The sequence below is a fragment of the Gekko japonicus genome, unplaced genomic scaffold (genome assembly GCF_001447785.1).
Source record: "Gekko japonicus isolate JY-2015 unplaced genomic scaffold, Gekko_japonicus_V1.1 scaffold751, whole genome shotgun sequence".
In the NCBI taxonomy this organism is placed as follows: Eukaryota; Metazoa; Chordata; class Lepidosauria; order Squamata; family Gekkonidae; genus Gekko; species Gekko japonicus.
Window position 1 is genome coordinate 176039 of NW_015169196.1, and position 13922 is coordinate 189960.

The 13922-nt window shown below is 46.0% G+C and overlaps 1 protein-coding gene across 1 annotated transcript in view; it reads right to left on the reverse strand.

Moving 5' to 3' along the window:
* PKNOX2 (PBX/knotted 1 homeobox 2) overlaps window positions 1-13922 on the reverse strand; it is a 184042-nt gene that overhangs the window by 20329 nt on the left and 149791 nt on the right. The window contains exons 6-7 of the mRNA XM_015416319.1: window positions 12243-12340; window positions 7495-7614 (exon numbers count right to left, since the gene is read on the reverse strand). Coding sequence (XP_015271805.1) covers window positions 7495-7614; window positions 12243-12340 — 218 coding nt within the window. The remainder of the gene's footprint in view (window positions 1-7494; window positions 7615-12242; window positions 12341-13922) is intronic.

The window sequence follows — 13922 nt, forward strand, 5'->3', positions numbered from 1 at the left end:
CCTAATGATAATTCACTTCCCGAAGTTCTAGTGTTAGGAGGGAGGGACAAAAAGTTTCTTCTCCACGACATTCATAATGTTATCTATCGCCTACATTCTCTCTGTCTCATGCATACACATTTTTTAAAATTGTCGTTGCATTTGCCTTCCGTTCACTCTTGGAAACCGCAGCACAATGTTCCAAGTGGACTCTAATTATACCTGTTTCTCATTACTTGGGTTTCCTGGGCAGCAAAGTAGAACTTTTAGGAGCTGAATTTAGAAACTGGCTTTTAAGCCCTACGATGCTAAAGAATGGAGGTGAATTTAAAAGGTGACTTGCATAAGAACAATCTACTTGGGCATAAGATGTTTTAAGCATGCATTAGTTGAAGGAAAATCAGTGAATTTGACAAGTTATATAATTTTGCCCACGCGGCACAGAGTTTGCATCAAAGGCTTAGAAACTTGAACAGATGTGATATATAGCTCAAAATCCAGCCTTCTGGCTGTTTTCAAAACACTGTATTAAGGTTTATAGTCCTTATGGGGGAACAATTAAAAAATCACCAAAATGAGGAAATTATGGGCCAGATCCATCCTCTCCACTTGATCACTGGAGAAGGACCCCCAAACCGAGCAGCTGAAAAACACATATTGACAAACAGACCTGAAACTCTCAAGGACGATGTCACCAATATGTGCCTGCAGTGACAAAAAAGGACCCATAATGCCAAGCTTGCAATATCTGCAAAAAGGCTAGATGAAAAACCTCTGATTGCATATTAATGTGTTGGAAACTAGACGTTTGATAAAAATCAGATTTTTTTTGTTAGAAATTCCTGTCTCAGTCACTAGGTGGCAGATGGAGTCCTCAATATGTGTCCAAACTCCCAAATATTGCTAATATATCCCTCTGTCCAAGGATTTTGGGGGAAACATAATTGGAAGAGAGATGGAATCTCCACTTTACAAAAACTTTATCATTAGAATATGCATCATTTTATGTGATTGTTGCATAGACAAAATTGTGACTAAACCAGTGCTTTTCTTTCCTTTCTAGTGTCTGGTTCAACTGCAACACACTTATGTCTGCGTTGCTTGCTTGTGGCTGACCCAGAAACAGCGAGGACAGTTATGCTGCAATGAAGCAGACAGGCTGAAATACAAGAGAACGAGCAATTTAAACAGCTTGTTTGGTGCCGAAATGTGCAACAGGTCCGTTGGGCACTGCTCTCTCATCACCCCGGCGATGCTTTTGACATTTAAAAAGCACCAGATGGTTTCCTTGCACGGGATGCTTCTGGGTCAGCATTTCATGGATCTTCCTCTTGCTCCTCCTAATAAACATGTCATCAAGATTCTTGCGCGCATATGATTACGCTCGCAAAAAATGTGAATTTGCTTTGTCCTCATTTCTTTATTTTTCACTACTGGAAACTAGGGAAGTTGTTGGCCGAGACCAAATTTGGGAAGCCAACACCTAGCCTTATTGCTGCAGCTTTCTTTGTCAAACCCCCCCCCTTGTCCTTTTTTTGGATCAGTGGGTTGGGAGACTGCAACAGTTGGGGGTGAGCATCATCAAAAAGTGGCCTCCCCTTCTCTGCAAATGAAAAAGCTGTCAGAGAGTGGCTACGGCACCAACACAATGATACCACAGGAGTCAAACGCTAAGGTTTCGTTCATTAAAGAATCTGCTTGGTGAAAATCAAACATGAGAATTTCAACTTTTTTATTCCAAAACCTCAACCTGAATTTGCATAAAACATGCATTGGAGCAGTGTAATTGCTCCTTCAGGCTAGGCCTACACAAACTGTGCCACTCCAGTTGCTTGGCATCTCTTAAACTCTTCCTTTTTTCCCTTTGTGTGTGTGTGTGTGTGCATGGCTGACTTCTGGCGACCCCCTAATGGGGCCTGTAGGCAAGGGATGTTCAGGAAGGTAGCTTGCTATTGACTGCCTCTGCGTCCCAAGCCCTGGTATTCCTTGGAGGTCTCCGATCCAAGTACTTGCCAGGGTTGGCCTTGCTTAGCTTGTGAGATCTGGTGAGATCGGGCTTGCCTGGTCTATCCAGGTCAGGGCGAATTGAGGTATCAGTCCCCGAATTTTCATCTTAAGGGGGAGGGTGTATAGAAATACTAATTCCTGTAGGCCTCATGTCTCCCTTTGAATGTTATGTAGCATCATGTTTCCCCTTGGAATGCCTTTTGCTCTCACCCCCTGGTGTTCTAGCTTCCTATGCCTGACCATTTGCTCAATTGCCCTGTCATATAAACACACATGTTTCACACTTCTGGCAGACCTACTGGAGCCTAGCTGCCAGGAGTGACGTACCACATGGAGGGGTGGTTAGAGGGAGTGGTTAGGGTTTGGAGTCACATTCTGCAGGTGGGGCTTCAATACTACTGACCACTCAAGACACTTGGACACTTTCAGATCTTGTTCAATTGGCTCCTGGCCCGGGGTCATTTGAATCCTGAAATTGCCCTTTATTAGTCTGAAAACAAAGACATGAGCTCAGATTTTCTGCTTGCTGTTCTGTTCTTGTTACCTGCTGTCTGTGAAATGCTTTGTTTCTGCCATGTGGCTGGCAGACAAAGGATCCTGGGTTGCAGCTCAACACATGGCTGCATACTGGCACAAAGATGAAACTTAAGTGGACTTTGTTAAAATGGACCGCCTTGGACTATTGACCCTTCTTCTTGTTGGTAAATATACCCTATTGTATAGTTAGGCAACAAACTTGCATAGCCTTTCTTATTTTTCTAATCTCCTATGGTCTGATTACAAGTTTCTGCTAATAAACTTTATTCTGTTTTAATACTGTGTCTGATGGATGTACCTTTGACTCCAAGCCTTAAATCCTGTGCTTGAACTGCTTTGCCAACTGTTGCTACCTTGCTAAGAATATTCTTGTGATAAGTCCCAAAAGCCAGTCAAGAGTCTGAGCCTCCTCTTGGACTGGAAGGGGATCATAGTGGAAGGTTCTGGTGGCACGTGTCTGTAAATCCATAGAGAGACTACCTCTCTTGGGTTTTTGTGTAAAATACTTTGTCTCAGTCCATGATCCTTTCCTTTCACAGTCCTGGATTGGTCTGGGGGAAAGACAGGATCATGACATGGTGGCTTTAGCGTGGGGATGTATGAACTGGAGTCAAATGTCATCATCTGGGTATTTTTGCCCTGTGTGCAGAGCTTGCTCAGGCTAGGGAGGAGTTTTCTTATTTTACTATAGTGGTAGATAGAGATTTTGCTGCTATGGCTGAGGGAGGTGATTCCTTCAGCATGGACAATGCATCTCTGCTCACTGTGGATGACGTGAGGGACCAGGATGAATTCTGGGATGCTGCTGACGCTGGAGAACCGGTTGTGCGTCCAAGGAGAGCCCCTCTATACCAGAGAGAGGTGGAGCACGGCAGAAGCGCAGACGACTGGCTGTTTGCTGGCTCTACAGACCCTCATGGTGCACAGAAGGAAGATTGGAGTCTGCCTCGACGCCCTTCTCATCTCCGCGCTTGGGACCAGCCCGCAGCCTGGCAGGCAGCTAGCCACAACCCCGGGGTTGAAGGCTTTTCCAGAGGTCGGAAGGAGCTGTTCACAGATAAGCCTCGACAGCCTGCTGATGATTCCAGCAAGAGAGGTGGTGAGCATAATCCTAATGCCTCCCCCAACTTTGTTGCCCCCTGGGATGTGGATAGAAGGATGTTTCCTTACTTCAAACAGGGGCAGGACGTGCTCGGATATCTTACCCTTTATGAGCAGACCTGCAGAGACATTGGGTTACACCCCAAACACTATATGCTGGTGTTAAGATCTCAATTGTCTGGTGGACTGGCTGATCTGTTAGGGACCCTTAGTGGCCCTGATGCTTCTGACTTCCAGAAATTTAAACAGCTAGCCTTGAAGAGGTTTGGCTTATCTGCTGAATCCTACAGGAGGTCTTTTCGCAAGGTTGAGCGACATTCTACTCCTGATAACTATCCGCTGACTGCGGCTAGCCTAACGCAGAATTTGGATCGCTGGCTGAGTGCTGAGGGGGTGCGTGACTTTGCCTCCCTAAGAGAACTGTTCCTGAAGGAGCAATTCTTCCGCTTGCTGACGGATGAACTGGCAGCCCTTGTGCGGGACCGGAGACCCAAAACGCTTGAGGATGCCGCTGAACTCGCACAAAGCATGCGAGAGCACAGAGAGAGAGGTTATGGAAGGCCTGCTCGCCCTGCTGCTGGGAATCCTCTGTCTCCCTCCAAGTCCAAGACACCCTCGTCTAAGCTGCCCACCTCTGCTGAGAAGTGGAAGACCCCTCCTACGTCGCCGGTCAAGAAGCTTGTGGATCCCAAGTCTGGTTTGTGTTTCGAGTGTAGAAGTAACTCACACAAAAGGTCGGCATGTCCTCTTTGGCTGGCGAAGAAAGGGACTCCACCCACTGCAATCAAGCCCCAAGTTCGTGTTATTCAACAGCTGGAACCTACAGTCCCTGCACCTCTGACTCCTGTGAACCCACCGGCTGAGACACCAGAGACCGTGACTGGCCCTCAAGCCTCAATCTCTTCGGTGAGTTTTGCATCTCTCCTCGACCAAGGACAGCTGGAATGGGTGCGCAAGACGTACACCCATGAGATTACCATTAATGGCGTGACTGTGAGTGGACTGTATGATACTGGTGCTGAAATAACTTCTGTGCATGAATCCTTGGTTCATATTGATCAGTTTTTGTCTAAAGAAGTTTTGGTGACTCCTTACGAGTCAAAGGCCGTGTCTAGAAGGCTTGCTGAAATTGATGTGTGTTACCAGCATTACCAAGGTAAAACTATTGTTCTAGTACATAATCTGTGCGCAAACCAAGTCTTGATTGGCTCTGATCTTGCTTATCAGTCTGCTTTGGCTGCAACAGAGCCCGCTGTGGAGGAAGGGGGGGGAAATCACCACCTGGCCGCTGTCCAGAGTGCTGAAACCCCCAGTCTCCTTGCCCCTATTCCCATTCTGTCAGCTATCGCTGAACTGACAGGCCCTGCGGTTGACCCAGACAGTGAGACAGAGGGAAATGATTTTTTGGGAGCTGTCTCTGAGTTCCAAGGTGATGAGAAGTTTAGGGAAGCCCAACTAACTGATCCTACCCTTGAGGACTGCTGGCAAAGTGTCCATAATGACCCCAGGGCGACCGCTGATCGCAGGGTGAAGTTTATTGTTAAACAGGGCCTTTTGTATCGTCGGTGCCAAACTAAGGCACATGGGGAAATTGAGCAGCTTGTTGTCCCACAGCAATACCGAGAAATGGTGTTGAAATTGGCACACGAAAACGTGTTCGCTGGCCATTTTGGGAGGAGAAAGACCTTAGAGAAACTCTCAAGGTCCTTCTACTGGCGTGATGTGTATGATTCTGTCAAAGGGTTTGTACAATCCTGTGCGAGTTGCCAATTCGAAGGGTATGACAGAGACAACCCCAGGGCCCCTCTGCAAACCCCAGCTCTCCCTGAGGAAGTTTTTGCTAAGTGGGGTGTGGATGTATTAGGTCCCTTACCTTACCCTGGGAAAACTGGAAAGAAATATCTGCTCACGATTATAGATCATTTGTCCCATTTTTTATCGGTCATACCCTTAACAAACATCGGGGCTAAGACTATTGCAAATGCTTTGCTGGTGCAGTCTACCCACTGGGGCCTGCCCAAGACCCTGGTTACTGATTTTGGGTCCTCTCTTGTCAGTGGTCTTATGCAGAAGGTCTGTGAGATTGCCCAGATAGACCACCAGTTGTCCATCCCATACTGTCATTGGGAAAATGGCCGGACTGAAAGGATGAACAAAACTATTGGTCAGATGCTCCGCAAGTACGCATCTGACTATCATAAAGACTGGGAGCAACATCTTTGTTACTTAGTGGCTGCCTGCATCTCTAAGGAGGTGTTGGAGCTGGGCATGGTGGTTATTGTTAGTTAATATAGGAGTCCTTCCCTTATTCCTAGTGAGGCGTGGGGGCCGGATCCTATACAGGGCGGTTGCTTGACATCTCTCGCAAAGCAAGGCAAGCAACAAAACCAGGAGATTTATTGAGCCCTTGGAAGGCCAGGATCCTGGCTGCTGGGCCACAGTCTGTTTGGTGGCCCACAAGTTGTGCTGGCTTGCTTTAGTCCAACAGCTGCTCCCCTTGGTCTTTTGGCTCTTGTCCTCTTCCATCCCTTTCCTGTGACTGTTAATACATGTGATTAATGTTGCTAATGGAGCTGGGCTGAAATGGAGGTTCCTTCTGTGAAAAATGTCATCCCCTGTGAAATGATTCCTCCCTCCCTTTCAGCTATTGGGGGGGCGGGGTCTCACAATAGGATGAAATGCTTTCGCACATCTGGAAGTCCTGCCCCTAATCCCAGATGTGTTGGAACAAGCTATAGTTAGTGGGTTAGATCCAGGCTAAATTTTCTATCAGTGGAGTGGAACTTTCCTGCCTCCCTTCTCCCACTGATCTCTACCAGGTGCTGCTTCTGTGGGACAGGAGACTCAGAGGAATGACACGGGGGTGGGCTACAGCATGAAGGAAGGAGGAATTGATATGGACAAGAAGTGTTAAGGGTACTAGGTGGGACTGAGCCAAAAGGAGGGGTGTGTTCTGTGATGTTTTGCAACTGGCAAAAAGTGATTTTGTTCTGTCAATTTTTCAGAGAGTGCTCCAAAAGGGGACAAAACTGTTCATCCATTTCGAGTGATGGAAATCAGTAAACCCATTGGCTTGGGTCACCCATTCGGCCAGTATAGAAAATACTTCTCTCGGCATTGACTTTGTTTTCCATCAGCGATGACAGCACATTTGATTGGCTACATAATGCTGTGATGTAATCATGTTCACTCTGTGATCCCTGATTGGCTGGGTTTGCTCAAGGACGAAGAACATTGCCCCAACATATACCCCTGGCAAATGGTACCATAGCAGAGGAAGAGAAGGGAAATGAACAACAATGTACAGGTATTGGGGGGGGGAAGAGGAATGACCAATGAAGAGTTTTCAGCAAATATTTTTGGCCCCTTGAAAGCCGTATTTTTAAAAACTGAAATGGATAAACATTTCATACAGCCCTTTGTATTGGGTATGAAGGTATTTACTTTTGTGTAGGAAGTTGAACATAATAAGTTCTTTAAAGGCTGATAAGTCTGTCATTCCATGGTGTATTGAAGTATGGGAATAACTCTTGTCCTGCTTGCAGGAACATGCGCATGCAGCCATGGAAGTCAATGCGCAAGAGGTGATTTGCACTACTGCCGATAAGCATGGTGCTTGCATCAGTATATAGCTGAAACTAATCCACAGGAAGGAGCTGTCTGTTTCAGTCACTAGCCAACAAATCATGACCACTATATTGCCTGGCTTTAAAGCTTCCGTCTGTCTCTGTTGTGAAGATGTTTGTGCTTACCCCAGATAAGCAAACTGCTTCATAAACAGACAGCGAGAATCCTTCAGACCAGCCTCAACTTAATGGAGAATGATCCCAAGGGGTTAATCTCTCAGACACACTTGTTGACTTCTCTCACCATAAGATGCTGAAAGAGCCAGGAGCGCATGATATTCGTGGCATGCTTTGGCAGGACTCCCCGTTTGTTCTTTGACTTTTTATCTTCACTGTCAAGAAGAGAGGTCAGGTCCAGGTTAACCTACAGGGCAGGCAAAGAGAAAGAAAAGCTTAAACAATGCAGGTGTGGGGGGGAATGGATACCAGAGGTTGGGTTGCCATGGTGACACAGTTCACAATGTCGGCCTGATTTCATGGTGGTTCCATGAGGCTACACAGTGTTGTGCTATTCAGAGCAGCAAGGCCAGAACTATCTTAGGAGGGACCATAACGTGCCCTTAACTAAAACAAAACAAAAATCAGACTCTCTTGTGTGTTTGAGGGTCAAACTGGACAAAATAGGGGAAGATCCATGAACAGATTTTGGGGTGAGGTGCACAATTTAAACCAGGGGAACTGAACTCTGTGCTGCTTTTCCAACGACAAATATTGACCCATTGGGGAAAACGTGTAGGTAGCCCTATGAAGCTGAGAAACACCAGCTTCAGGGAGCCCTTTGAAGTTGGGGAAAGAGAGAATGAACCCCAAGACAAAGAAAATAGTGATATTTCTTCCTACATTTTATCCACAGAGTATGGATCAGCTGAGACCAAAGTTCATCACAGTTGGGCATCATACTCCAGTCAAGTTCATGCTGGACATGGATGAGGGAAAGTGACAGGCAGCTGTTAGGCTTAGTTTGAGTCAAGCTCAACAAGGATCAGTTCTAACACTTGAGTTCAGCACTAAGAATCAGCCCTAAAACATATGAGCTAATTATATTAAAAAAGATATCATTCTGTGATGTGTGAGAGCTAGTATGGTCTATGGCATACAAGTGTTTGACTAGATCTGGGGAGACATAGGTAACACGTCCAATCAACTAGGAAGCTCACTGAACATTTTGGAGGCCGGTTGCTATGTCTCGCCTACCTCACAGGGTTGTTGTGAGGATTAAAGTGGGGGACCGTGTGCACAACCCTGAACTCTACGAAGGAAAGATAGGATAAAATTGTAATAGACAACAAAACCAATGCAGACAAGTATTTCAACAGCACTTAACTTCCAACTAAATAACTTTTTTAAAAAATAAGAGCTTTAGTCATCTCCTTGAATGTTTTAAAAAAATACCCTTTGGTCTATTAATCAGTTTTTAAAATGTGTAATTCTCAGTAGGATTATTCTCAGGACAGCAGAGAAACATCTTTTTTTTTTTTTAAAAAAAACAGCTGATAAAAAGAAAATGCAAAGATCTAGGGAAGCAGAAAAGAGAGAAGTTTTAATGAGGTTGCAGGAAACTGGAATCGGAACGTCAAGTTAAAAAACACGCACACACCTTTCCTTTCTTTTTTTTAAGGTTCTTCATAAAAACATTTCTTCTGCATGAATTAAACATCAGGATGGCAGCCCTGTGTCAGGTATAAATGATTCCCCCAGGTGCCGCTTGGGATGTATTGCAAGGCCTAGGCTGAATAAATTACCCAGGCAATACAGAAATAACATTAAGAGTGCTTGTCCAGGGCTCCGTCTGTGGCACAATATTCCCAGCATACTTGTATTCCAACAGATCTGATCAATTTCCTCTAAGATCTGAGCTAGCAACAACTTTTACACATTAAAAAGAGCTGAGATTCAGGTTTTGTTTTTCTCCTCATCTCCACGCAGAGAGCTGAGACAAAAGACGAGAAAGTGGGGATCCGGCAGCCCCGTTGAAGCCTCCCCCCCCCAAGAGTTTTATTCAGCTTTGTAAAATATGAAATAATAAACGCTCTACTGTGGGGACAGGGCCAGAGAGATTTTAAAAGAGCTCAGAGACTGATCTGCTGCAATTGTGGTCCCGCCAGTGCTGACTCAGTAGGAAATGTCAGTATATCAATGCACGCAGTTTTTCTTTTTCTTTTTTCTAAAAACTTAGTTTGGGTAGTAAGAACTATATGATTTGCCTCTCATGAATATAAAACAGAGGAAAGAAAAACTGGGACTGATCTCAAGAAATAGGTTAGAATTTCCACATGTAAAATTCAGGTGGGGACACTAAGAGGGATATACGGTTATCTACAACTATTAAGATTATAAGTACTAGGGATGTACAGGAACCGGCTGATGAACTAAAGTTCGTCATGAAGTTTGGTCTGTTCGTGGTTCACAAAGCGATGTTCACAAACTGAAGAACTGCCATGAATTTTGATGCAGTTTGTGGTGGTCCGTGATGAGCAGAAAGCAGATGTTTGGTTTAAATGGCTTGGTGCCATTTAAACCGCTGCTTTCTGCTCTGCTGCCGTGCTCATTTGCTTCTGCCACTACAGGAGGTGGAGAGCCAGCCGGCTGGCACAATTAATACTCAGCAAGTATGCACTCTCTGCTACAGTAGTGGTTGGATGAGACCTGCCTCTACTGTAGCACAGAGCACATACTTGCCAAGTATTAACTGCACTGGCTGGCTAGCTCTCCTTCTCTTGTAGTGGTCAAGGCAAACGAGTGTGGCCGGCAGGTAAGGAAAGACCCTTCTCTTCTTCACCTGCCTGCTGATGGGATATCTCTCTCTCCAAACCCCCCCCCCCGAATTCCCAGCGACCCACCACCCATAATTTTCTGGCTATGCCGCTGGCAAGGAGCAGGAAGAATGGGCGGGGATAGCTGAAGTTCCAAAGGGGCATGTTAACTCTTTTTGACATAGCACTGTCATAATTGGTATCAGTTTCCTTTGAGCCCAGACAAACAGATTTCTCAGAAGGTTTCTAATTAACTTCTATTGTTTCAAGATTTATTAAGCACGAGCCTCTTTAGGCTAGGAGTTTTTAGAAGCATTTGCACATCGGTCATTAGGACTTGCTTGCTATCTTGCAATTCATTTATTTCCTCTTGGTGAGAAGTCACAAATCGAAGCAGAGATCTGTTCATTGTTATTCGATGCAAATTCTTCTGAGTCAACTAAAATGCCTTTCAAATAATATGTAAGAAAGATTTTTTGGTCTTCTGTATATGCTTAAATAACTTGATTCAGCCCAGCTGAAACTGCCATGCAATCCTTTTGAGCACCGTGGCCAAGGGAGTCCTGCTGTTCCCCAAGCCACCATTTTTGCTCTCCATTTCTTGACCCCAGCAGGTCGAAGGAACAAGCTAGCTCCTCCATGCTGCTATAGGCTGGCTTTTATTGATTGCAGAATCCCACCCCAAGCCCAGAGTACTTCAGAGGTGTATAAGAAGAATCAGAATTCTGATAACTAAACTCCCAAAGCAGCATGTCATAATCAGTGTTGATTCATGATGAGCCCACCTTCGTTAGTGTGTGGGACACACATAAACTAACTCACCTCATCCCTTTATTGCAATACTTCAATTTAATTAATGCGAAAGGAAGTTTTGTTAAGAATGAGAGGGGAAAGACATCATTATGCATCTAGAGCATCGCTAAGGATACAAAATCACTTCTGGCACACACTTTATTTCCTGCTTTTTCAAAAAAAAAAGAAGAAATTCTTGCCCAAAGCAGTTTATAGTACACGATCAAAACCAAGTCACAATGTTAAAAAAAAGAATCTATACCACAATACAAAATCAAACAGTATAGCAGAGGGAAGATAAAAACAAATGGGAGTAGAAACAGTTTACTAAGAAGAGTTCCAAAGCCAGAAGTGAGCAGAGAGGTCTTAAGGTTTATTCCAATTATCCTCAGGCCCATACTCACGGGGGTGCCTATAAGCACCCGGCACCTTCCCCAAACAGCCGTGCCTCCCCCTTCCCCCTCTCTGTGAAGCGCCCACCTGGCTTGCTGGGGGAGGGGAACCACATCTCAGCCCGCGCTTGGCTTGCTGCCAGTGCGATTGTAACGCCTGAGCTGCTTCGGGAGGTGCAAGACGAAGCTCCTGTCTTTGCTCTCCTCTCAGATTGCCTGCAAAGGCAGCAGGGGGTGCAGGAAGGGGGTACAAGGAGACTAGCCCATTGGCACCAGGGGTTAAGGGGTTGCTCAGGGGGTTATTGTCCTGTTGCTGCTGCTAGCTAGCCAAGGGAGCCAGGTTGAGTCTGTAAAACCTTAAGGGGCTCTCCCAGATCCTTCAGAAAGGCTTGCCAGACATCTTGGATCTTCTGGGGGTACGCTTTGATTCTGGAACAATGCATAGCGCTTCAGAGAGAATACAACTCCCAGACACAAATCCTGACTTTTCTTTATTATTTCTGAACTGCCCCAGGTGCTGCTCCTGCCCCTCTTTTTTACCTGTCAATTCTTACCTACCCATGTCTCTCCTCCTCTATATTTCCCTAACAATAACAACCCTGTGATGTAGTCAGCTCCACTGTACTAAACTGCCCCCTTGGACCCCTTCTAACAAAATTTCCCGGGTACAGGGCTGACTATCCTCAACGTGGCACTCATGGATGCCACGATGCCTGCTGATGTGGTGCTGACTTGCTTCTTGAGTTTGGGGGATAAAATTCCCAAGGTATTGAATGAAACAGGGAAAAAACCTCAATGATCTCTTGAGTTACTCTCTGTCAGGTGACTGACTTGCAAAACAGATGAGATGGTCCCCGGCCCAAAGGTGCTTCTCCTCAGAGATTATTTTGCAATAAAAATCTCTGCTGATGATGTTCACCACTTTCTCACTCTGCACTAGAGAAGATTCAGATGCGCGAAACCTGACACTCCCAAGACTTCCTTTCCCTCAAAACCTTCAAAAGAAATGAGAGCCTTCGTCATCTTTTCCCAGCTTCTTGCGGTCTTGGCCTTACCTGCGTGTTCTGGATCTGTATAGCCCCCTGTGGGATTGCTTGGGTTACCACCTGGCCCTGAGACGTTACCATAGTTACAGGCTGGTAAAGGGCTCCACCTGGCAAAGAGATACGATTCACAGCAGAGATTTAGGGAATCAGCAAACATCTACTGGCAGGGGGGCAGGGAATGTTGAAATTGGCCTCATTTATTTGAACTGTGGAGGGAAGCCAATGCCAAAAGGACTCTACATCACCACCTTTAAGCTGAAACAGTCTTACGAATGAGACTGGACAGAAAACATTTGTTTCTGTAATTAACAGCAGGAGGCTCATGTAAAGGAAACAGTATCCCTCCCTCCCAAAGTCTAAAGAACTGTCTGACAGAAGCCTCTTGTGAGAAGGTACTCTCTGAGTGAAGACAAAAAGGATAAAGACAGACACAATATTTAAGGGTGAAGGCAGGTGTAAAGTGAGGTCCTCGGGTCACTTTCTTGACAGAGAAAGTAACAATTCATTACCATCCAAGTGCTTTATGCTTTTCATAGGTTCACTCTACTCATTTCCCCACTATGGCATCCTTATAATGTTAAGCTTCCATGAAGGCATGATATTAAGACACTTACTGATGTTCTAACTAAATGACCGAGAGTTACCACAGCAGAGCATGTTAACGTGTATTTCACCTTAAAAACAGTGGTTTTGAAAGGCGGCGGGGGGGGGGGATACAAAAACTCAACAGAACATATGCACTGTGGTTAGGCTTGCCAAATCCCCCCGGAGAGCGGAAAAACCCCCACCTGAGAGGCCCGTTACCCGCCGCCGGTGGATCAGACCCCGGGGGGAACCCCACCCCCAAAGCACGCGATATGCCCGGCGTCAGCACGTCACCTGGAAGTGACGCAGTCGCGTCAGCCGCGTTGGGGGCGGGGCCGTGGTCATCTGAGGGAAAACTCTATGGTTTTCCCTCGGATGATTGTGGCCCTGCCCCCGGCGTGCCCGACGTGGTTGCATCACTTTCGGGTGATGTAATTGTGGCGCGCACATGCTTCGTGCGCGCGCACGGACTCCCGGAGCAGCGCTGGAGTCTCCCGCTCTACATACAGTAAGGACTTGGCAAACCTAACTGTGGTATACAGATGGAGTGTGCGGCCTCTGAAGGAGGTCTGGGCACCTCCAAAGACCTGCCCACCAGTCCTAGTGATCAAGAGAACTTGCTGAAGGGTCTTCCTGGGTTTATGATTTTAGTCACTCCCACCCTTCCTAAAGGGAGCAGCTGGAGATTTTACCCTAAAGCAACACTGGATGGTTTCCGTTTGTTTATAGGCTTGGGGAATGTGGAGGACTTCAGGTTGCTTCCACAATCCTGGCTGCCACCCGCCAAACATAATATTTACTGTGAGCTGTTGGAGCACCTATGTAGGAATAAGCTCTGTGTACTCCCCCTTACTTGCTAAGAAAGAAAGAAGGGAATAACCAGAATCCTCAGCCTTTAGCGTTGCTGGTGGGGAAACAGCAGGCTAGGGGAACCCTGGCTTCATTTAGTTGTACTTCCTCACAGCCTAATCTACCTCACAGGGTTATTGTGAGGATGAAATGGAGGAGGGGGAGAATGATGTAAGCTGCTTTGGGTCCCCATTGGGGAGGAAGGCAGGGTATAAATGAATTAAATTAAATTTGAAAGACAGTGTTTGTAGTGGT